This window comes from Myotis daubentonii, chromosome 1 (assembly GCF_963259705.1).
Source record: "Myotis daubentonii chromosome 1, mMyoDau2.1, whole genome shotgun sequence".
Taxonomy (NCBI): domain Eukaryota; kingdom Metazoa; phylum Chordata; class Mammalia; order Chiroptera; family Vespertilionidae; genus Myotis; species Myotis daubentonii.
The window spans coordinates 5,779,433-5,802,506 of NC_081840.1; the positions used below are offsets into that span (position 1 = coordinate 5,779,433).

At 40.4% G+C, this 23,074-nt stretch overlaps 1 protein-coding gene across 7 annotated transcripts in view; it reads left to right on the plus strand.

The window, feature by feature from the left end:
* The window catches only part of YY1 (YY1 transcription factor), a 33,511-nt gene that overhangs the window by 1,729 nt on the left and 8,708 nt on the right, over nt 1-23,074 (plus strand). For all 7 annotated transcript variants that reach the window (XR_009451717.1, XR_009451719.1, XR_009451716.1 and 4 more), the window contains exon 2: nt 15,926-16,088. Coding sequence is in view for 3 of the 7 variants with exons in the window: in XM_059686242.1 (XP_059542225.1) it covers nt 15,926-16,088 (163 nt within the window). In the remaining 4 variants the exon portion in view is untranslated. The remainder of the gene's footprint in view (nt 1-15,925; nt 16,089-23,074) is intronic.

A 23,074-nucleotide genomic window follows, 5' to 3' on the forward strand; every position in this document is an offset into this window, starting at 1 on the left:
GGTGAAAAGATTGCACTGAAAAGCTGGTCTGGTGGTATCTATTGAAAGCCCCAAGTTGAGATAACTAATAACTAAAGCTGTTTGGATGGACCTGTGACTCAGAACTCAGCAAAGGGGATCAGAGCTGCTGCCATAATCTCAATAGCAAGTGCTAACAGGCGCTGCTCTGCATTTCAGAGGGCCTTTAGTTTAGCAGGAGCTCTAAGTTAAAATGAAATCTCTTGACTTTAGGACCTAATGATTATCAAAAGATGCCTTCTGTATGTTTTGGTAGCTCAGAATAAGTGCCCACTGAGTATATGTTTTTGCACTAATAGGCATGGAATAAGGGAGGGAGAAAAGGTGTTGGTTATGTTGAGTTGGCTGAATGGTGGATTTCTTTGAAATTTGATATTTAGGTAGAGATATGTTAACCACGTAACATTAAATTTACTTTTTCTTATGGTATGATCATGTTGGTTTAATGGTAACTTAGAAAACCAGGGAATTTTACAGATTCTGCATTTGATCTTACCAAATTGCTAACCTATTTTGAATACCTTGAAATTTTGGTAATGAGGCTTTACTTGATGAAGTGGTACATATCAAATCAGTCAGGGAGGAAAGTCTCAGGGCTTGACTAATGGGAGTTAATTTACACTTAAGTCTAGTTTAAAATTCATTACTATCCATGTGCAAGTGGCTGCTTACCTGGTTGCACAGTATGGGGTAATTGTCTCCCCCACCCCCCACCCTCTTTTTTTTTTAAAGAATGTCTGGTGTTACAGAGTCCTCTGTGCATAAAGGTGGTAAATATTTGATGGCAATAACATAATATGGCCTATTTCCTAACATGTTTTTTGGTAAACTAGCCCTCTTTTTGTGGTTTGGAATTATTGCCAAAGAGAAGCTAAATAGTTGGTAATTAACTATACATGTCCCAAGTTAAAAATTCTGCATACACTGTAGTTTCATCTTCAGATCTGAAATAAGGAGCTAATTGATAAGAGGTAAGAAATCAGCCCTGCGAGCATGGCTCAGTGGTTGAGTGTGTGGACCGATGAACCAGGAGGTCACGGTCGGATTCCTGGTCAGTGCACATGCCCAGGTTGTGGCTCAATACCCAGTGGGGCATGCAGGAGGCAGCTGATCAATGATTCTCTCATCATTGATGTTTCCCTCTCCCTCTCTGAAATCAATAAAAATCTATTAAAGAAATCAAAGCAGGTTATTTGTTAAGCTGAGAGAGAGAGCGAGCGCACGCACAGGCAATGTACTCACTGCTTCACATACTTGCTCTCATTTGATCCTAGTCTCGAAAGTTTCAACTAGAGTTTCACTAAAACATTCTTTTAGGTTGGAATGAGTTCTGTGAGGTGACAGTTTTGTCTAACCCCAAGTTCTTAACACGTTAAGCGCCAAGACAAAACAGGCTGGGCGCTTAACCTGTTAATAAAAGTAACTATATATAGGGTCATATTCTTAGGACTCTAGTTACTTATTAGTGTCTCTTGGTTTAAAAAAAAAAAAAAAAGCTGAATGAGGGCCCAGCATGTTTGTGGAAACCAAATATTTGGGTTTTATCGGTTTCTTTTGCTTATATTCCATCTTTGATTTACCACCAGAGTAACAGTAATACCTATGGTTGATGCCTTTGAATTGGACAGTACTAGCTATAGGGTAGTTTTAGATCTGAAAGTTATAAAGTCCTTAAATATCTGCTTTTTCCTATTTTAAATTGATATAATTCACATATGCACAGTTCAGTAGTTTCTAATATATATTCACCAGGTTGTACAACCATGACCACTATCTAATTCCAGAACATTTTCATCATCCCGAAGAGAAACACCATACCTGTTAGCATTCACTCCCCATTTCCTTCTCCCCCCAGCCCCTGGCAACCTCTAATCTGCTTTCTGTCTCTCTGGATTTGCCTGTTCTGGACATTTCATTTAAGTGGAATTATATAGTATGTGGCCTTTTGTGTCTGGCTTAGTCTGTTCTCAAGGTTCGCCCATGTTGTGGATGTACTTTTTATGGCTGAATGGTGCTCCATTGTATGGATAACAGGACCTTCTTATTTTTCACATGAGATGGTTAAGGCCCAGGTAAGGCTGAACACATTCAGTATTTAATCACAGTTCAACTATGTTTTCATTATTTATTTATTTTTTATTTCAGAGAGGAAGGGAGGGAGAGAGAAACATCAATGATGAGAGAGAATCATTGATCGGCCGCCTCCTGCACGCCCCCTACTGGGGATAGACCCCGCAACCCTGGTATGTGCCCTTCACCGGAATCGCACCTGGGACCCTTCAGTCCACAGGCTGACGCTCTGTCCACTGAGCCAAACCAGCCAGGGCTGTTTTCATTATTCTTAATTCATCGCTTCAAGGCCCATGTTTTCTTTTCCCCCCCTGGCATATAATTAATGACTGTTTCAATATTTGCCTGATTAGGGGCACAATATTATTCATCACTACTGTATAGGAGCAACATACTATTTATGGAGCTTATTGTAAACTAAACCACTTAACTAGAGCATTAGGTGGAGTAGGGAGGCTAATGATAAAAGCTGAGTATTTAAAACATTTAGTTTTGAGAAAGACCTAAGAAGGCTTTAAAATCTTGATGTTTCAGGTAGTTAAAAATTGTGGCCTTCACTCAAGGCTGTTGATCTTGTTAGAACAAATACAGAAGTGCTTTGTGCTGGATTGAGCAAAACATCTAAGACCAGAAAACTTTTGATACTTGAATCAGTATTCTGAAAGAAAATGGATATGTCTTAAAATGTTTTCAGTGTTTCCTGACTGGCATGGCTCAGTGGTTGAGTATCAACCCATGAACCAGGAGGTCACTGATCGATCCCCAGTGGGGCATGCAGGGGGTAGCCGATCAGTGGTTTTTTCTCATCATTGATGTTTCTCTCTCCCTGTCCCTTCCTCTCTGAAATAAAAATATATTTAAAAAATTGTCTTTATAATGTTGTATATTCAAAAAATTCAGGTATGTCAACAATCACTAGTTGTACATATTTGCCATTCTTCTGTGGATTTTCAAGTTCTTTTTGGCCATGCTATTTATCACTAAGTAGGAATGCTATAAACATAAATTTCCATGGAGCAAAGCCAAAGAAGTCCTCTCCAAAGTAATGACGTCAACAGCTACGTGGGGCAGCCTAAGTCAGATCCTGATTCCTGACCTGGTAGCTCTGGAGGCCTGGTTTACTGATAAAGCCTCCACTGTCAGACTCTCCAGGCCACATTATTAACCCTTTCTTCTCCCTCCCACCTTCAACAGCCGACTTTCCTTAGTGGGGAAAGAAGAATCCATATCAGGAAAAGGTCAGAGCTCCTGACCTACCTCCCAGCATTTTGGGCTTTTGGAAGAGAATAAATAAAATAATATTTTGAAAGTATGCCAGACTCCTTTCTGCTTAGAAAGGTCGGTTTGGTTTTTTAGGTTTTTTTTAGGTCGGTTTGTTTTAAGGCAGCGAAATTTAGGGCCCATAACAAGTTATTAGCAAAAAAGGGGGGGGGGGCGGTATTAGAACAAACAGTTCTTAAGATCTGCTTTTTGTTGTTATCTCCAGATCTGTTCTTTCCAGGTGACCATTTTATAAACCCTGCTCTAACTGCTTCCCATAGGAAGAGTGTGCAAAAGTGAAAACTTTTTATAATTTTAGGATCTGGACATTTACCTGAGTTGTATTTAATAATAATGGATAAACACTCAAACCTTGTATATTTAAAATTTGCTGTCTTACACGTAACTTGGATGTTGAAAATAACACACATTTCCCTATTGTTAGCAAAACATTAGGAAGATGTGGGGAGGTCATGGAAGTTAATGGACTCTGTTGTATAAATTTGTACCTTCCTGTGTATGGTGGGCTTTAATTTCAGTACAGGAAAGGAACCGTTTCCTAGTGCTAAGTATATTGTTAGCAGGTCCCATTCTATTAAACTTAGTGGTTAATTATCAATAACAGCAAGCCCAGTGGTTTGGGGAATCATATTAGTAACCATCAGATTTCCTCTTTAGAGGGCACTGACCCAAAGTATCTGACCTTGTTATATCTTAACTTATGACCATGGGATCTTTGTAAAATGACTTGTTTGGAGTAGGGGTATCCCTAAAAGCATTTTCAGTTCCTTTATACCAAGGAATTCTCCTTTCCGAATTCCTCTGTGACAGTAGGAAACAATATACTGTATTCCATTTCTTAAAGCATAGCTCTTTAATTGTGAATAGTCTTACTTAGACTAAACGTTAAACAATCTTAACTGGTTGTGATGGACTTTTTTTTCCTGTATAAATATGGTTTCTATATTAAATAAGTTTTTATAGATTTTTAATAAGGACTAAATACAGACCTATGGATTTCACACACACACACAATCTATTCTTTTCTGAATTTTCTAAGACTTTGAAATCAGTTGACTTAATTCCCTGGCTTAAAAACCCCTCACAACAATGAATATGCTTAATGCCACTGAGCTATAGACTTAGAAATGGTTAAAATGGTAAACTTTATATTTTGTATGTTTTATTTTTTTTTATATATATATATTTTATTGATTTTTTACAGAGAGGAAGGGAGAGAGATAGAGAGTTAGAAACATCGATGAGAGAGAAACATCGATCAGCTGCCTCCTGCACATCTCCTACTGGGGATGTGCCCGCAACCCAGGTACATGCCCTTGACCGGAATTGAACCCGGGACCTTTCAGTCCGCAGGCCGACGCTCTATCCACTGAGCCAAACCGGTTTCGGCTATTTTGTATGTTTTAACACACCCGCACTCCACAGACATCCCATTATTGTCAGGAAAATCCAAACACCTTATCATAACCTGCAGGGCCACACATGATTTGGCCCCTGTTTCCTTCTCTGCTCCTCCCTCTACTCCCATTATGCTCCAGCCTTCCTGCCTTCTTTCAGTTCCTTAAATTTGTTTCTTAGCATTTGCTCTTCACCTCTGCTTCCAGTGCTCTGAGCCAGGTACTCCCATTCTTAGTGTAACCTTGTTTTTCAAGTCTCAGCTCTAAGAAGCCTTCTCTGCTCATTGAAATTAGTGTGCACACACTCTGTCACTCTATCTCATAACTGTTGTTTTATTTTCTTTGTAGCACTGTCTACAAACGTCTTGCCCTTTTTCTTTTAATTTTCTTGTCTACTTCCTCTAGAGCAGTGGTTCCCAACCTTTTTTGGGTCATGCCCCACGTAAGCATCTCTGAAATCCTGATGTGTCCCCACACACACACACCCTCCACCCCCGGTGACATATAATTCTTTTTTTTTTTTAATTAAATCTTTATTGTTCAGATTATTACATTTGTTCCTCTTTTTTCCCCCCCATAACTCCCCTCCTCCCAGTTCCCGCCCCACCCTCCACCCTCACTCCCCACCCACTGTCCTCATCCATAGGTGCATGATTTTTGTCCAATCTCTTCCCGCATCTCCCACACCCGACATATAATTCTTATTATTCAAAAAGTGAACTTCTATTCACGTGGAGGAACCCTAAAAGGCCATTAACTTGGTCTAAACAAGCTTCCAAGGAACATGGCATCCATGAAAGAGAAAAATAAAAGAACGAAAGGACAGTTGAAGTATGAGGAAGAAATCACTAAGAAATTGTTAAAAAATAATAAGTGATATGAAAAAATAGCAAATAAAGTTTCAAAACATAATAGAGAACTCAAATGCATAAATATGTCACAATATATATTTATATACTGTATATGAGGCCCCTAGAACCATAAAAAATGCAAAAAAAAATCACTGTTAACTCATTCTTGAATTGCCCCCCCCCCCCCCCCCCGTGGGGCATATGCCCCACAATGGGAACCCACTGCTCTAGAGTGTAAGCCCTGGGCTATAACCCTGCAGCCTTAGAACAGCACTAGACACAGAATATTCTCAGCAATTAGCTGAGTGCACAGAAGTGCACAAGGCAGAATCCTAGCCTGTAGACCCAAATGCCACACTTCTCTATTAAGACAGAGGTGGGAAAGAAATGACGATGAGGAGGGGTCGAAAAGCCTTCCCTTTTTAGAAAAGGCATGGACTTCAGAATCAATCCTAGATCTGTGACTTACTGTGCTTAGGTACATTACTTGTTATTTCTGAGGCTTGATTTCTTCAACCAAAAAACATGGGGTTAATATCTTAAAGGTTTTTGCTTGAATTAAGGAATGTGATAGTTGCTAGCATAAAACAGGTACCAGGTACTCAGCAAATGATATTATCCCTACTTAGGGTCTTCATTAGTGGGGGAAAGTGGGAACAGCCTATGGCTCACTTTTGCCTATTGCTTAGCAGTGAGTCTCAAATATGTAGCTTTATCCCATTTAAGTGAAGGAGGTAGTAGTGGTGGATAAGGAATGTCATTTTTGCTAAAAGTCACCTAGAATGGTCATACCAAAGTTAATGGACTAAAATAAAATGGAAGGTGTGGAGAAATAAAATCTAGTCAACCCATAAATAAGTAAGTAAATAAATAGGTAAATAATTGTGAGAATTGGTAAAAATAGAAAATCAAGTTCAGAAGAAAGGAAACATTAGGGTCCATCCTGGTCAGTGCTCAGTGGTTATAGCATCACCCTACGCACCAAAGGGTCTTGGGTTCAATTCCAGGTCAAAGGTGGTGCGCATGCAGGTGGCAACTGATCCTCGTTGATGTTCTTCTCTCTCCCTTCCACTCTCTAAAAAAGCAATGGAAAAAATATTCTTGGGTGAGGATTAACAAAACAACAAAATAAGGAATATAAATAAGGAAACATTAGGGTCAACCCTAATGAGCTTCCTGGCAATCAAGGTACAAAAGGAAACCTTACTACCATTATCTGATTCCAAGATGGGAAAATATTATAAGGAAAATCAAGCTTTACTTAAGACTGAATTCTAAAATAAACTGCTTTATATTTGAAGGGGACCACTGACTGGTAGTACTGCACAGATTCCCACCAATCTAATGTCACATTTCACACACTTAGAATGGCCAAAAGATTTAAAGTGTAACCTAACTGAAGATTGTCTATAATTTTCTGTGTTTTTTACTTGCTTACTACATTCTTTAAAAACCATTAAGCATAGTACCTACTGTGTCCTTAAACCCAGGAGGGAGGGAAAAGTGGACTGAAGGAGTTTTTACACGCTCTATTCCAGACAGAATGGTTGGCATTAGTGTGTTATCTTGTCTTAACCTTATAAGGTAGGTGCCATTCTCTTTATTCATTACCAAAGAAACCAAGCAAGGTTCATGAATAGGAAGGAAAGGCCTCTTGAAGGAAAAAGATCTTTTTAAAAAATATTTTTTTATTTTTTTAGAGATAGAAGAAGGGAATGGAGAGAAACATTAATGTGAGAGCATAACATCGAACAACTGCCTCCTGCACATCCCCTACCAGGGATCAAGCCCACAACTCTGGCATGTGCCCTGACTGGAATCAAACCAGTGACCTTTCATTGTACAGGATGCAGCTCTAAACTGTCTGAACCACACCTGCCAGGGCTATCATGTACCTTATTATCAGACATTGAATCACACAAAACCAGTTTAGTTGGAGCATGGAGGGCAGGTGAGACTGCACTTTTTAAATAGCTCAGAAACAGTCCTTATTTATCTTTCATATTTTCGTGCACAGAGGTGGGGGGGGGGGTCCCTCAGCCCGGCCTGCACCCTCTCCAATCTGGGACATCCCTCTCGCAATCCAGAACTGCTGGCTCCTAACCACTCGCCTGCCTGCTGGCCTGGTCGCCCCCTAACTGCTCCTCTGCTGGCCTGCGTGATCACCCCAAACCACCCTACCTGCCTGCCTGATTACCCCTAAATGCCTCTGCTTGCCAGCCTGGTCGCCACCTAACTGGTCCCCTGCCATCTTGGTGGTCCCCTAACTGCCCCCCTCCCGGCCTGGATGCCCACTAACTCTGCTGGCCTGGCCGCCTCCTAACTGCTACCCTGCCAGCCTGATCACCCCTAACTGCCTCTGCCTCGGCTCCCGCCACCTCAGCTCCAGCTTTGTCCAGAAGGAAGTTGGATGTCTGGAAGATGTCTGGTCGACCCGGTCTAATTAGCATATTACCCTTTTATTAGTATAGATTTTCAATATATGTATTTTTTACATTTTTAAAATTTTTTTATTTTCTTGTTTAAAGTATTACAAATAGTAGTACATATGTCCTAGATTTTCAATATCTTTATTGCTTTCAGAGAGGAAGGGAGGGGGAGCGAGAGATAGAAAAAATCAATGAGAGAGAATCATTGATGGGCTGCCTCCTGCACACCCCCTACTGGGGATCGTGCCCGCAACCTGGGCATATGCCCTTGACTGGAATTGAACTCAGGACCCTTCAGTCCGCCAGCCGACGCTCTATCCTCTGAGCAAAACCAGCTAGGGTGAGACTCCACTTTTTAACCTCTTCTCTGGAGACCTGTAGAATGCTCCCAGCCTTTTAATTTAGTTCCTTAATCATACCTTTTGGACTGTAAATTATTTTGAGTCTCTCTGCTTTGCCTCTCAAACTAGACTTTCAGTGATTATAGCTTTTTTAACAGAGAAGGAAAGATATATATATGAGAAATGGACTTACACAACTTTTCTACCCTTTGAATAGTTTCGTATGCAAGAAATATGCCGAAACCGGTTTGGCTCAGTGGATAGAGCGTCGGCCTGCGGACTGAAAGGTCCCAGGTTCGATTCCGGTCAAGGGCATGTACCTGGGTTGCGGGCATCCCCAGTAGGAGATGTGCAGGAGGCAGCTGATCGATGTTTCTCTCTCATCGATGTTTCTAACTCTCTATCTCTCTCCCTTCCTCTCTGTAAAAAAAAATCAATAAAATATATTTAAAAAAAAAGAAATAGAAATAGAGAATATCTTTAAAATGTGAATGAATTGATTATTTAATTTCTGAAATAATTAAAAATGTGTGTCCCATTTATGGGTGGCATTGGCTAGCTTTTCCACGTTCCATTTTAGGCCATTAAACTAAACTTCGGTCTGATTGTAGCAGGTCATTTGTGTTTGACCAGAGGTTAGTGACATAACCAATCCACAATTTTGATGAGAAGTTATCAATATAATTTCCCCCACCACTCTACTATCCGTATGAAGCAGTGCCTTGCATTCTCAACTTTTTTCATATAGGAATTGTGACATTGGTTTTTTTAAAAAAAATATTTTTTTATTGATTTCAGAGAGGAAGAGAGAGGTAGAAACATCAATGATGAGAGAGAATCATTGATCAGCTGCCTCCTGCATGGGATTGAGCCCTCAACCCAGGCATATGCCCCGACCGGGAATTGAACTGTAACCTCCTGGTTCATAGGTCAACGCTCAACCATTGAACCACGCCAGCCGGGCATTGTGACGTAGGTTTTAATTTGCCTAGTTGTGTTCTGGTAATCACAATTTTATTTATTTATTTATTTTCACAATTTTAAATTTAAGTTAACACTGGTTATAGAAATTCATTGCAGTGAAACTTCTAATGTGGATTGACCCTGTCTTCTTGAAACAATGAAGGGATAGTTAACTAAGTCCACCCTCTAGGAAAACTCCAGAGAGGATGTATACCTAGTTTACACACAGTTGACCCCTGAACAAGAAAAGGTTATGGGTGCCACATCCGCACAGTTGAAATTCCACGTACTCCCCACCTCTGATAGAAAACAATAACAGGTATTATTGAAAAAATCTGCATACAAGTGAACCTGTGCAGGTCAAGCCTATGTTGTTTAATGATCAACTATACAACAATTTTTTAAAGCAGATTTAGATGCTTTGCTTCATTAACATGCTTTACCTAGATGGGTATTGCTATCACCCCATTGCGAATAAGTACAGCTCAATAATGTACATAACATTTGACATTGAGAGTGGATCAGTTAACTCCTTCTTTTCCCTCTATATGGCAAATCTATTTCCATAGAAATGGATATGTGGCCAGTGCAGACAGTGAAAGTCTTCTTCATTTGAATGCATATTATAACTAAAACATTTTACAATAAAATTGTTTTTTTAAAAAAAATGAGTAACTTTTCACTACTATATTTTTTGAACATATGGTCTGTAAATTTAATAAAATATTAATTTATGTTTTAGAGCATCAAAAATTTCTATTTGGCAAAGATTTCTGAAGATTGTCTTTTGCAAAAATCAAATAAAATGGCCAGGTAATAACAAACACTGCCATTATTTGATCTGTTATTTTAATATGTGTCCATCTCTTGCTGAAAATGAGACAAACATTGTCTTTGATTTCTCCCGGCCAAAGAACCTAGCATCTTTTGTCATTTCTCTGGCAATCTCTCTTCTTCAGAATGTGAATTTTTTTTTCTATGTAAATAGTTTATTTCCTTGCATTTTGTTATTGAAGAGTTAACAACCCTCTTTATAATTTCTGTGCATCAGTCTTCAAGTTTTCCAAATTTACTTCCAGGTAATTAATACACTGCTTATTAAGTAATAAGTAAAAAACATGAAAGTGTACAGTAACCACAGCAATTATTTAGAACTTAGACCAACAAGATTTTTTTAAGGCAAGAATATTATATCACTGACATTTAGAAATGCATGTGTATGGTGATAATCAAAAGCAGACTGACTTCTAATCAGTTTTTAAATTATGCACAGACCATGCTCTTACTGTCTGTACTTGGAGAGACTGCCTTCACTGTGAACCACTTGCACTTGGTGTGTCACTGAGTAAAAGTCTCGGTAGACAAAGCTAGTTTTCTCCCTACATCTGGACATATCTCATCAGTCTCCTTTGCAGAGTCTTCCTCATTCTCAACATTGGAATTATCTGGATTTTGATTCTGAGTTCTCTCTTTGTCAATATATTTTTCAATAGATAATATTCTATATTTTGGTGGCTTTAAATACAATCTGTATACCATTGATTCCCATATATTTCTCCAACCTAGATTTCTTCTCCCCCACAGTTGCATCTCCAAGTACCTCCTTGAGGTCTGTCCACTGGATGTCACACAGATCTCAGTGGAACTCCAGACCTGGTCCTGCACAGTCTCTCTTCCCCCATTGTCCTCCATATCAGCTGATGATACACCATCCTCTAAGAAATGGAAACAAGAAACTCAACATTCTTATCCTCCCCCTGGGCATCAAGTCATTGCCCAGTCATATTTATTCCTCCTCCAAAATAAAACTTCACTCCAATCTGTTTTAAAGACTTGACAGACGTTGTCCTTTTTGGTAGTAAACCCCATTGTTTAGTAATCTCCCCATCAAAAATTGTTGTTTTTTTTTTTTTAAATAGAAGGCTTGCCGCTGTGGTTTAATTCCATTTTCTCCTAAGTGAAATCTCATTAAATAGACCAAAGGTCGCCCTAACTGGTTTGGCTCAGTGGATGGAGCATCAACCTGGGGACTGAAGGGTCCCAGGTTCAATTCCCGTCATGGGCATGTACCTTGGTTGTGGGCACATCCCCAGTAGGGGGTGTGCAGGAGGCACCTGATCGATGTTTCTCTCTCATTGATGTTTCTAACTCTCTATCCCTCTCCCTTCCTCTCTGTAAAAAATCAATAAAAATATATTTTTTTAAAAAAATAGACCAAAGGTCAGCAAACCTTTTCTGTAAAATTGTTAGATAGTGATATTTTAGGATTTGAAAATCCTGCAATCTTTGTTGCAGGTAATCAACTCCATGTGTCATTGTAGCAGGAAAGCAGCCATAGGAGGTATGTAAACAAATTAGTATGGCTGTTCCAATCAAATTTTATTTATAAAAATAGAAAGTATATTTGTACACCGTCATTCTGTTATTCACAGTAGCTAAAAGATGGAAATAACCTAAGTGTCCATCAATAGATGAATGAATAAGCAAAATGTGGTATGCCCACACAGGTATATTATGCAAACATGAAAAAGAACGAAATTTTGATACATGTTACAACGTGGATAAATCTTGAAAACATGCGCAGTGACATGAGCCAGGCACAGAAGGATAAGTACTGTATGGATCCACTTATAAAAGATACTTAGAATAGGTAAATTCATAGAAACAAAATAGAATAGAGCTTACCTGAGGCTGGAGAAGGAGGGGTCATTTTTAATGGGTACCAAGTTTCTGTTGGGGCAATTAAGTGATGGGTATAGATCAGCCGTGGGCAAACTACGGCCCGCGGGCCGAATCCTGCCCGTTTGAAATGAATAAAACTAAAAAAAAAAAAAAAAAAAGACCGTACCCTTTTATGTAATGATGTTTACTTTGAATTTATATTAGTTCACACAAACACTCCATCCATGCTTTTGTTCCGGCCCTCCGGTCCAGTTTAAGAACCCATTGTGGACCTCAAGTCAAAAAGTTTGCCCACCCCTGGTATAGATAGTGGTGATAGTTACACAACATTGTGAATGTATTTAATGGCACTGAATTGCACATTTACAGAGAATTAAATATTATGTTCATATCTTTTACCAAAATTTTAAAAAAGAGGATAAAAAGAAAACAATGAAAATGAGGGGTGTGGGACAGGCCGAGCTTGACCCACAGGCTGTCCCTGGAGGTTGTAAAATCTTGCCAGCCTCTGCTCTGGGTTTATTTTGTTCATTAAAAAAAAATTATTGAGTTTAGTGAGAGAAACATCACTTTGTTGTTTCACCCACTTATGCATTCATTGGTTGACTTTTGTGTGTGCCCAATGGGGATTGAATCCACAACCTTGGTATATCCTGACAACGCTGTAACCAGCCCAGTCACCAGGCCGGGGCTGTATTCTAATTCATCCCCACCCCCATGCTTCATCTTGAATATTAAAACTAAGAACTGAGCCTTAAGTATTTCCTCATTTGACTTCTGTTTGTGTCACTCCAAAAGTCAGATACTGAAGCCCTAATCCCTAGGGGTAGGGCCTTTGGGAGCTAATGAAATTATGAGGATAGAGCCCTGGTAAATGGGATTAGTGCCCTTCCTTATAGGAAGAGACAGGAATTCTGGGTATGTGAGGACACAGCAAGAAGGCATTTGTCTAAAAACCAGGAAGAAGCCCTAACCGGTTTGGCTCAGTGGATAGAGCATCGGCCTGCAGACTCAAGGGTCCCAGGTTCAATTCCAGTCAAGGGCATGTACCTTGGTTGAGGGCACATCCCCAGTGGGGAGTGTGTGCAGAAGGCAGCTGATCGATGTTTCTCTCTCATTGATGTTTCTAACTCTCTATCCCTCTCCCTTCCTCTCTGTAAAAAATCAATAAAATATATTTTTAAAAAAAAACAAAACAGGAAGAAGAGCTTTGCTGAGCACTGAATTGGCTGGCACCTTGATCTTGAGAACAGAGGGCAGAAACTGTTTTGTTTCTGGCTTTTGTTCCTGAACAGCCAGAAATGGAACAGTGCCAGGCACATAGGAGGCCCTTAGTCATGGTTTGAACTAATACAGTGAGTGATTCAGCTGTGACTTCTTTATGCCAGGCGGTCAGTCTTTTTCTGCCCCAGCATACTTGAGATGTGCTCTCATCAGTAGCTTGCTCAGAGCAGCAGTGTTTCTGAGTCTTGGTATCATTCTAATATCAGAAATATAAAACATCACTGAAGAAAAATAGCTTCCCTGCCCACCAATATGTTTCTGTGCCACTTGAAAGTTGATGCATAGTAGCAGTCGTGTAAGTTGGAGAAATTGGAGGTGAATTGCCTCAGCCCTGAGAAGAGGAATGAAAGAATCTGGTCACAGTGCAGAGCCGCAGCCTTGTGACTTACGATCAATAACTACATTTCTTGAACTTGCTTATTAATACACCCAGCCATTGTTTTCTTAGGCCCCTTCATTCCTGGATGGATATTCTTCATCTCTCAATGGGTAACCCGGGAGATATTATCTAGTTCGTTTTTTGGTTTGTTTTTGCTAGGCATTGTGCCAATTGGTTTATTTTATTTTTCCTTTTTACTAATTTTATTGGGGTGACACTGGTTAACAAAATTATCCAGGTTTCAGGTGCACAGTTGTAGCTAGTCCTTTCTAGTTCCAAATAGGAGACAGCTGAGTGTAATGGCTAAGCACACGGGTCTTAGACTTCATGAGTTCTCATTTGCTACTGACTTAACTTTTCTGTGCCTCATCTTTCTCTGTAAAATGCAGTTGCTAATTTTCCCACTTCGTAGGGTGATGTATATGTGATTAAACTAGTGCCTACACACAAACATTCAGTGAAATGTCTGCTACTGTTCTGTTCTGCAATTCCTTGTAATGACCAACAAGAGTTCCTGAAATGGAGAGTGATGGGCAAAGAGAGGTGCTTAAAGTTTAAAGCAGTTGTATTCTGTGCTTTTCATTGCTGAGGGGAACTGAACTTGAATCAAATGGACCTACGTTCTACCTGTTCTACTTGTATCTTTCCTTCACGTCTGGCGTCAGAGAGCAGGGTGCTAAACAGCTATGTGCTGTTTTTGGTAGTGACATTAATTGCAGAATTTGGTTTGGTTTTTAGTCATGGGTTTTAACACCAGTGGAAGGTAATGCAAGAGTTGGACAACCAAGCTTTCACTTCTGAAAGTTCTAGTGTTCCTGCTTTTTGTGAATCACTTTGGTGGAGAAAAAGAACATTTCAGTTAACATTGTATTTTTGGAGCGCTTATTTTCTGCTTTTAGGCACCAGAGTTGTACAAGGCTGGTTTGGTCTCTGGGCTTTCCCTCCAGTGTAGGAGAGCAGGCTGATAAAAACTCACAACAGCATGATTTTAGTGTTTTGGCAGTGTTATTAGCAATAAATAAATACAGAAATTGAAAGTAAGAATGGGAGGCTCAGAGGTAGGCTGGAATTAGAGCGAGGGAGAACTCGTGCTTATGGAGTATCTTGCCAGGCACTTGTGAATTAACCTGTGGGAAAATGGCTGGTTGGAGTATGGAGAGCACGTGTACAGGAGACATAGAGAAATAGAGGGTGAGCCTAGATGTGTTAAAATGAAACCAGACAGCATAGGACCCAGAGTGCCAGGCTGAAGTAGTTTATACCTCTGTTGAGGCACCACCAGTGAAAATGTATCCGCTTACATTTTCTGTATCAGTTTATCCTTTGGAGCATCACTAGAGCAGAACATGATTGTGACGCTCAGTTAAGAACTTCAGTAGTCATTTTAGGCTTGAGGTAATAACTAAGTTGATGGTGGTAGGACAAAGGGAGAGAAGACCTTTTCAAAATGATCAATAGGATTTGATGTCTGTGATACAGGAGATTAATTATGGGGATCAATATTCCTTTACCCTATTGGATTTGAGATGATGGTAACACATGAGTTAGAAATGTCCTACATTCTTCAAGCCAGGTGCTCATTGAGGGCCAATCGTGCAGACTTTGAACAAGGCTCTGCAGATACATGGGGTCAGGACTGACCAGCACCCCTGTCCTGGAGGGGCTGGCAGTCTGGTGGAAGAGCCGACAACTATTACACAGCTATAGTTGTAAGTCGAAGTAAAGAGCGAGTTGCAGAGGAAAGGCGCTGAGCAGAGTGAGGAGAGAAGAGTGAAGAATGAGGAGGCTGGAGAGGTAGGCAGGAGTCTACCTAAGGTGAAGGCTATAAAGTGAGACTTGTTGCAGTGTTGGTGGTTAACAGGAAATGTGTGGGTAGACCAAAAGCAGAACTCTGAGAGAGGTGGTAGGAGAAGCAAGAAGCTGAACATAAGCCAGAGAGAGAAGTGGATGAATCCAGGGAAGCAGGTGCTGGGGAACCGCCCTGTGGGCTGGGAAGGAGCATTCAGAGACAGACCCACTGGGTTTGGCATTGAAGATTTTGGTGACCTTCAAGCAAAAATGGGATTTTAAGAGATTAAGGAAAAAAGACTGGGTGCTTAAGAAATTGAGTTGTGGCTATAAATCTCCCATTTAAGAAGCTGCTAATGAAAACACTTTATATAGTTTTTAAAATGTATTTGCCCACATAGACATTTTTACTTAGCTAAGATCATCTTTTGGTGTGCTTCAGATGAAAAAAAAGATATTGACCATGAGACGGTGGTTGAAGAACAGATCATTGGCGAGAACTCACCTCCTGACTATTCAGAGTACATGACAGGAAAGAAACTTCCTCCTGGAGGGATACCTGGCATTGACCTCTCAGATCCCAAACAACTGGCAGAATTTGCTAGGTAAGTTACAAGAACTTTCTTTTCATCTTACTTGAGTGTTGCCAACTGTATTTTTTTGTGCCTAAGTTACAATGGTGGTTTGTATTTTTGCTCTAGGGAAACATTTGAAAACAAAAGCAGTTGGTTTTATTTTTAATGGTAACTATACTGTTAATGTGAGTGGCACCATTTTAGATTCTTGAAGACAATAAGATGAAGTAAATACTCTTTAATTCCATAAATGACATTGCTTGTGAATAAATAAATTGGACATAATTTGTTTGGAAATGGATATCTTTATACCATCCCCTGGCCTGCTCGTGTAAGTTTCATATGCAGTGTGTTGTCCTGGGCTAAGCCGCAGGGGACCTGGGTCTGTACTACTTTGTACAGCTGACCACGAGAGAGGATTTCATGCGTTCATGATTCACTGGAGCACTAGGGAAACTCCCATCATTTTGTTAATGTAAGCTGGTGGGACAGGAAGAGTTCAGGTATTCATGCCTGGGACCCTATGACTGAAGAGGTGAGCAGCAAGGAAGGTCTGAATCCATTGGATGTTTGTTTTGCCTGAAACAGGCTGAGCTCCCTGTAGAAGCCTCTGCCCTTTTTACATTATTTATTTTCCAGTATTGTTGGGCAGTTTTTACAGAGATGTAAACTTTTAAGTAAAATGAAATGAACTAATAAACTCTGGAGCAGAGTGTCCTCTTTTCCCTGCCTGAATGGAGCCTGGCCCACCCAGGAAATTTAAGGGCTGGGTCAAGAAGAAATCTGTGATGCTACTGTCTTGGACAGAGTGGGGCACCTTTTTTTCTTTCTCTCGAGAGCAGAGCGGAGTAGGAAAGAGCTGGAGGCCCTGGAGTCTCCCAGTGTCTCCTCCAGGCCTGCCAAAAACAAGGTGGGCGACCTCTTGCCATTTGGAGCCTCAGTTTCCCCACATGTTAATAAATGAGTTTAAGAATTCCATTATGTTTTAACAAGGGTTCCAACACTGTTCTCCTGTCCAGTGAAACTAGTTATAGAGAAAAATATACACATTAATTTATTTCTAGTTTGTTATGGCTTAACAAAAAAGTTAAGACTCAGTACTCATGTTAATGACATTGTTCCAGCTGTTAAACTGCCATTCATATTTTAAATGCTCTGTGTCAAATATTAGCCACCCTCCACCCCAGGACAAATATAGATGTAATCGGTAGGATACATAGTCATTAGTGAGATTAGAAATTTGGGGGAGATTAGGGCAGATGTCATGCCAATGTTTAATATTGCCATGTGTTCTTAAAGTTAGTGACCTCTTCCTTATGGTACTCAGAATCTAGTGAGATGTGATATAGGCTCTACCCCAGGGCTAGAGATAATGAGACACTGGGGTCAAAGAAAGTTTTGTGGCAAGTGGCATTTGATTTGGGCCTTAAGAGCATTGAGCTTTGATGGGTAGGTGGGTGGGGTATCTGTGGTGGGCTGCGTGCTAGCTTGGCACGATCATGGTGCACACATTCCATATCCAGTATATAATCAGAAAACAGTAAGCAGTCAGGTGTGCCTGGGAGATAGGGTTCTGTAAAAGTGTAAACATGACACGAGATAGTGGGAAGGGAGATAAAAAGCTTTGCTCCTTGCCCTGGCCAGTGTGGCTTAGTTGATTGGACAGTGTTCCATGCATTGAGAGGTTGATGGTTCAACAATACCCGGTCAGGGCACTTGCCTGGATTACAGGCTCCATCCCAGGTAGGGGGTGTGCAGAAGGGAGCTAATCAATGTTTCTTATCTATATTTCTCTTTCCCGCTCCCTTTCTCTCGCTATAAAAAAGAAAACAAATAAAAAAATTTTTTTTAATCTTTTCTCCTTAGATGATGGGAAATGGGGAGAAGGTGCTGGTCTGGGATTTAGGGTAGGCAGCGTTTGGTTGTAGGTACTAATGAAACATCCATTCTGGACTTGAGGTGGTTTTGGGAAATGGCTGATGAGGAGTGCCTGAAAGCCTGGAAGTGTTATGTAAGTCAGCTCTCTGAGGGAGAGGTTTTGGAGGGAAAAGACTGCAGGAAGTCCTGGGAAAGCCCTGGTATTCAGAGAGTAAGAGGAACCAGGGAAGGACCAGAGGATCTTGCAGGTGAGGAGGAGGAGACTCAGGTAGGTGAGCACAGCATGGAGAGAGCCAGGAGTCTGCAGGGGGCTGAAGGAGGAAGGAGTGCAGCACTAAAATGTCCATTGTGATGTGACCTCTTGAAGGAGCAGGGAGTGTTGCAGAAAGAGTACCTGTGGGTAGCGAGCAGTGGACAACCCTTGGCACTGCTCACCTTCCAGGAGCATCAGAGCAGCTGATCTGGAATCTGGCCCCGGTTCTCTGAACAGAAAACCCAGGGTCTTTCAGCCCTAAACCCAGGAGGGATGTGTCACTGTTGTGGAATAGAAGCCTCTGTGTTTCCCCAAGTGGTTTGCCTCTGTATCAGGGCTCCCAAAGACCTTCCTTCTGAGGACCCAGGTACCAGATATCTTAAAGGTACCATTTATGAAATTTCAAAACACTAAGGATAAAGAATCTAAAAACGTTGAGGGAGAAAAGATAGCTCATCTATAAAAGAATGATTGATAGATACAGAGGCAGAGCTGCCTCAAACAGATTGTCAAACTGCAGCGGGAAGGCCAGGGAGGGTTGGGGGGCAGGAGGTAGGGGGGTAAGAGATCAACCAAAGGACTTGTATGCATGCATATAAGCATAACCAATGGACATAAGACACTGGGGGATAGGGGAGGCTAGGGGACTGTCTAGGGCGGGGGGATAAAATGGACACATATGTAATACTTTAAGCAATAAAAAAGAAAAAAAAAGAATGATTGAGACTTCTTAAACAGCAATAGATAACAAGAAATTATCTGACAGTGGAGCAGTATTTTGAGGTTTCTGAGGAAAAATTATAAACGTAGAATTCTTGATCCAGCAAAGCTATCGATCAAATACAAGATTTGGATTATGTAGCATGCATGCTTTCCGAGGAGGTTACTTGAGGATCTATCCTGGTAAAATGAGAGTGAACATCAAAAGGAAGACTTCCTAAAGAATACAGTGAAAAGAAAACCAAGAAGACAGCTTTGCAAGAGGCAGTTTAGTACAGGAAGTCTGTGGGTTGTGAGAATTGCTATAAGAAAAGTCTATCTCGTTCAGTAGTGGACAGAATGAGTTAGAAGATTTTGGTGGTATGGGAGTCTTCTAAAAATGAAAAGATAAATCAGAAACTCCCTGAAAAGGGGGCAGGATGAGGGAAAGCAATGGCATAAAAATGGGGCTTACTACTGACAGTATTTGAAGAGAGCTCATTTGACTGACTGTAGGAGAAGGTTCTTGTAGGACTGAAGCTACTCCTTTGGACTTCTAGAGCAAGCAGTGTGATCCTGGCACAGAGTTAAATTCTGTAGTAAGTAGTATTTACATGATCACCTGAATATAGCATGGGTTTATTTCTGTTATGGCCAACCTTCTAAATATTTCATTTATATACAGCAGAATGAGATCTTGCTTCACCTTGACAATGTATATGAAGTGTATAGGGTTGGGCTCATTCTCACCCCCATTACCCATGGTATCTTGAAAAGATCATGTAAAACGGAACAAATCTCTAATTGGACAGTAGTGAGAAATATTGAGCCTGGAATGCCCTATTTTGAGAATGTGAGTGACAACAGCTGAATGGGATTTCCCAGAGTCCCCAGAATTGGTGACTGAGACTCTGAAAGCTGAAGGCACCAAATTTCAAACTGTTGGGGCCAGACCACATTTTTAAAGATCCACAGAACTTGTTTTGCTGGCCTCCACTCTTCATCCACTCCTCTTGTAATTTGGCTGTTGGCTTAAGGAGGCGTGTTAGCTGCTCTTTTCTCTCCTTCATATACTGGGTGCAGGGATTCTGCCCTGGACTTGCAACAGACCACAGGATGTTTCAGGCTCCTGCTGCACTGAGCCTAGACTGCTTAGTAAGTCAGTTAGTGTGTGGGCAAGTACAAATAATGACTTACACTTGGAAGTCATGGTATTTGAGAGGTGGGGCTATGGGTCACTTATTTCCTGAAATGTCTTTTTAGTAAATACTTCCCAAAGGGTCAGTGGGTGGGGCCTGGCAAATACTATTTCCTGATTAAATGGACAACTTTTGTGCATTTTTCATTAACTAAAGTTAGCCCTTTGGAAACTTTTGGTCTAGAAAGATCAGAATAAAGAGTGCTTAAGTTAGTCCCAGGTTGGTTATTGTGTTGTTCTTTTCCCACCCTGAGACTTGAATCACAGGATTAACGTAAGTGTGATCGTGGAGCTGAAAGTACCTTAAATCTCTTCAGTATCATCACATGAATATGCACTGTTATTTAGGAGATAATTCATTTAACAAATGTTGTCTCACTTGTCTAAGGCAGCATTATTCCTTGTATAGTTCTTTACCATGCTTGCAAACGCTAGCTGTATACACAGAAACCTCTGTCCTGTCAGCACAATTGGTGGTTCCAGTCTGAAGTCAAGAAAGCTTCTTTTGCAGGCAAGAGGCTTATTTTTATTCAAGAATCATTGCTTCAGAAATGTAATCTCAGCTTGGGGACATTGCAGATTTAACTTGACCGGAACTTCTCGTTTACTCAGTGCCCTGCAGGAGAAATCGTACCAGGAAATTCCTACGGTTTCTGGTCCTGGAGTCCAATCTTTACCATGTCTTCCTTCCACAGATGCAGAATCAGACAGCATGAAACCAGTCATGTCATAGGGAGCTGGTTCTCCATGTTAATTGGACAGGAAACATCTCTTGTTGACACTTGGCTCCTCATATAATTTCTAACACGTTGAGGAGGCCTTTTTCTCCAGTCTCACAGTCCTTTAGTTGAAAGGGTGGTTCAGTGGAGCACCAGACCTGGGTTGTTAAGTATTACTGGCATATTTATATTTATATTTATATTTATATTTATATTTATGGAATTAACTCATTTTTAGCTAGGTCCATTTAACACACAGCCAGATGGTGGTAATCATAGCTATCATTTCCCAAGAGTTTAATGTGCAACTTTTAACCTTCACAGCTCTAAAGTAGGCAGCATTATACCTTTTTACAGAGTAAGAAACTGAGGCTGAGAAGTTAAGTAATTTGCTCAAGGTCGTGAAACTAGTAGAAGTCAGCATCAAGTCGCACATCCCATTCCGTCTCATTTGTAGTGCCTTTGGTGTTGTCATTGTTGTCTTTGGATCAAAAGATCTTTGTAAAGTATCACAGTCCATGAAAACTCCAGTCTTGGCTACTTCTGACTACTTTGGGCAAGTCAAGAAGATATTCAAAATGGTAATATGTGATTTTAGTCTTTTTTATAATTTTTGGATTTCAGATATAGAATATATATATTTTTGTTTGCAAGTTATATATAAATTGGTGCTGTGAAGATTTTAGTCTTTATTCACAAAACAAAACTCTTTCAGTCTAAGTATACTTCTTTAGGAAATGACCTTTTCCCAGTGTTTGCATTGGAATAGAGTGTAAAAGGTACCAGCATCTACTGCCTCATTTGCTGCTCTGAGTGAAGCAGGGTGATTTGCCAAGCAGCTTGAGTGGCTGCAATTAAACACCTTCCACTTCCTTTTTGTCCAAATGCATTTTAAACTTGCACACATTTTGAAAATGACATTTAAGGAAAAAGAACACTCAATAAATAGCATTTTTAAAAATTCAAAGAGTTGAGTAAATGGTACACGGCACCATTCTCTTTACTTTTGTGTATATTTAAAGTTTATCATGTTTTTAAAAATGCAGTTCCTAGGAATAATCTAAGAAAATGTATGGGGTGTGGAAACTCAGCTGAGCCACACTTGCCCTCCTGGTACAGGGATCTCCACTGCTGCCACATTCAGACCCCGAGATGGGTGGGTCCGGGAAAAGGTTGTCTGTAGGGCTTCTTTGTCATTCCAATGGGCATTTTTTTAAAAAAATGATTTATAGAGAGAATTTGCAAGCAGTAAAATTGACCCTCTTTAGGTGAGGACCATTTAATGAATTTAGGCACTAACAGTTGTGTAGCTATCTCTAGAGTCCAGACCTAGAACACGTCAGTGGGGTCATCAAAGGTAAAAACATTCATACTTGGGAAGACTGAGCTTGGTTCTTGATATACTTTTTTTAAAAATACATATTTTTTATTGATTTCAGAGAGGAAAGAAGAGGGAGAGATAGAGATAGAAACATGAAGGATGAGAGAGAATCACTGATTGGCTGCCTCCTGCACACCCCCTACTGAGGATCGAGCCTGCAATCCAGGCATGTGCCTTTGACTGGAGTCAAACCCGGGACTCTTCAGTCCACCGACTGACACTCTGTCGACTGAGCCAAACCAGCTAGGGCCTTATTTAGTCTTTTAAATTGATATTTGGAATAGAACCCTTTCATATAAATTACTGTAGTTTTTCAAACTTTGATATAACCTCCAGGTGGCGCAGTGGCATCAAATTTTTGTCCTATTTAGTTTTGTGAACTCAAAACCAACCAAACTCTAGGATTGAGTGGTATTTAAAATAACAAAGGCTAGTTCAGAGCCCTTGTACACAACAGGCACTTAGAAAATATTTGCTAATTGATGTTGTAATTCTCTTAAGTATAAGAAAGGCCCAGTACCTACAAGGTTGGGGTAGGGGGAGGATATTAGACTGAAAATGTCATGTGAAATAGGAAATTTGTACAGTCTTGAACAAATGCCTTAGAGATAAGTTATAGCTGCCAGATAAATTGTTTCACCTCTGCTCCACAGCATGGAAAGTTTAGGTGATTCCTGAGTTAGGCTTTATAAAGTAAGAAGATAGTCCTTATCCCAGATGAAGGGTGAATATGGATGTTGTTAGGGCCTTTGCAATTACAAAGATGACAGCAAAACTCTAATAAAAAGGTGGTGGTCAATTGGCTCTTGGTGAGGAATCATTGACTTAGTTGTTCATTAAATATGTATCCTCCTGTAGGAACGTGAGATGGCAAAACTAGGGACAGAA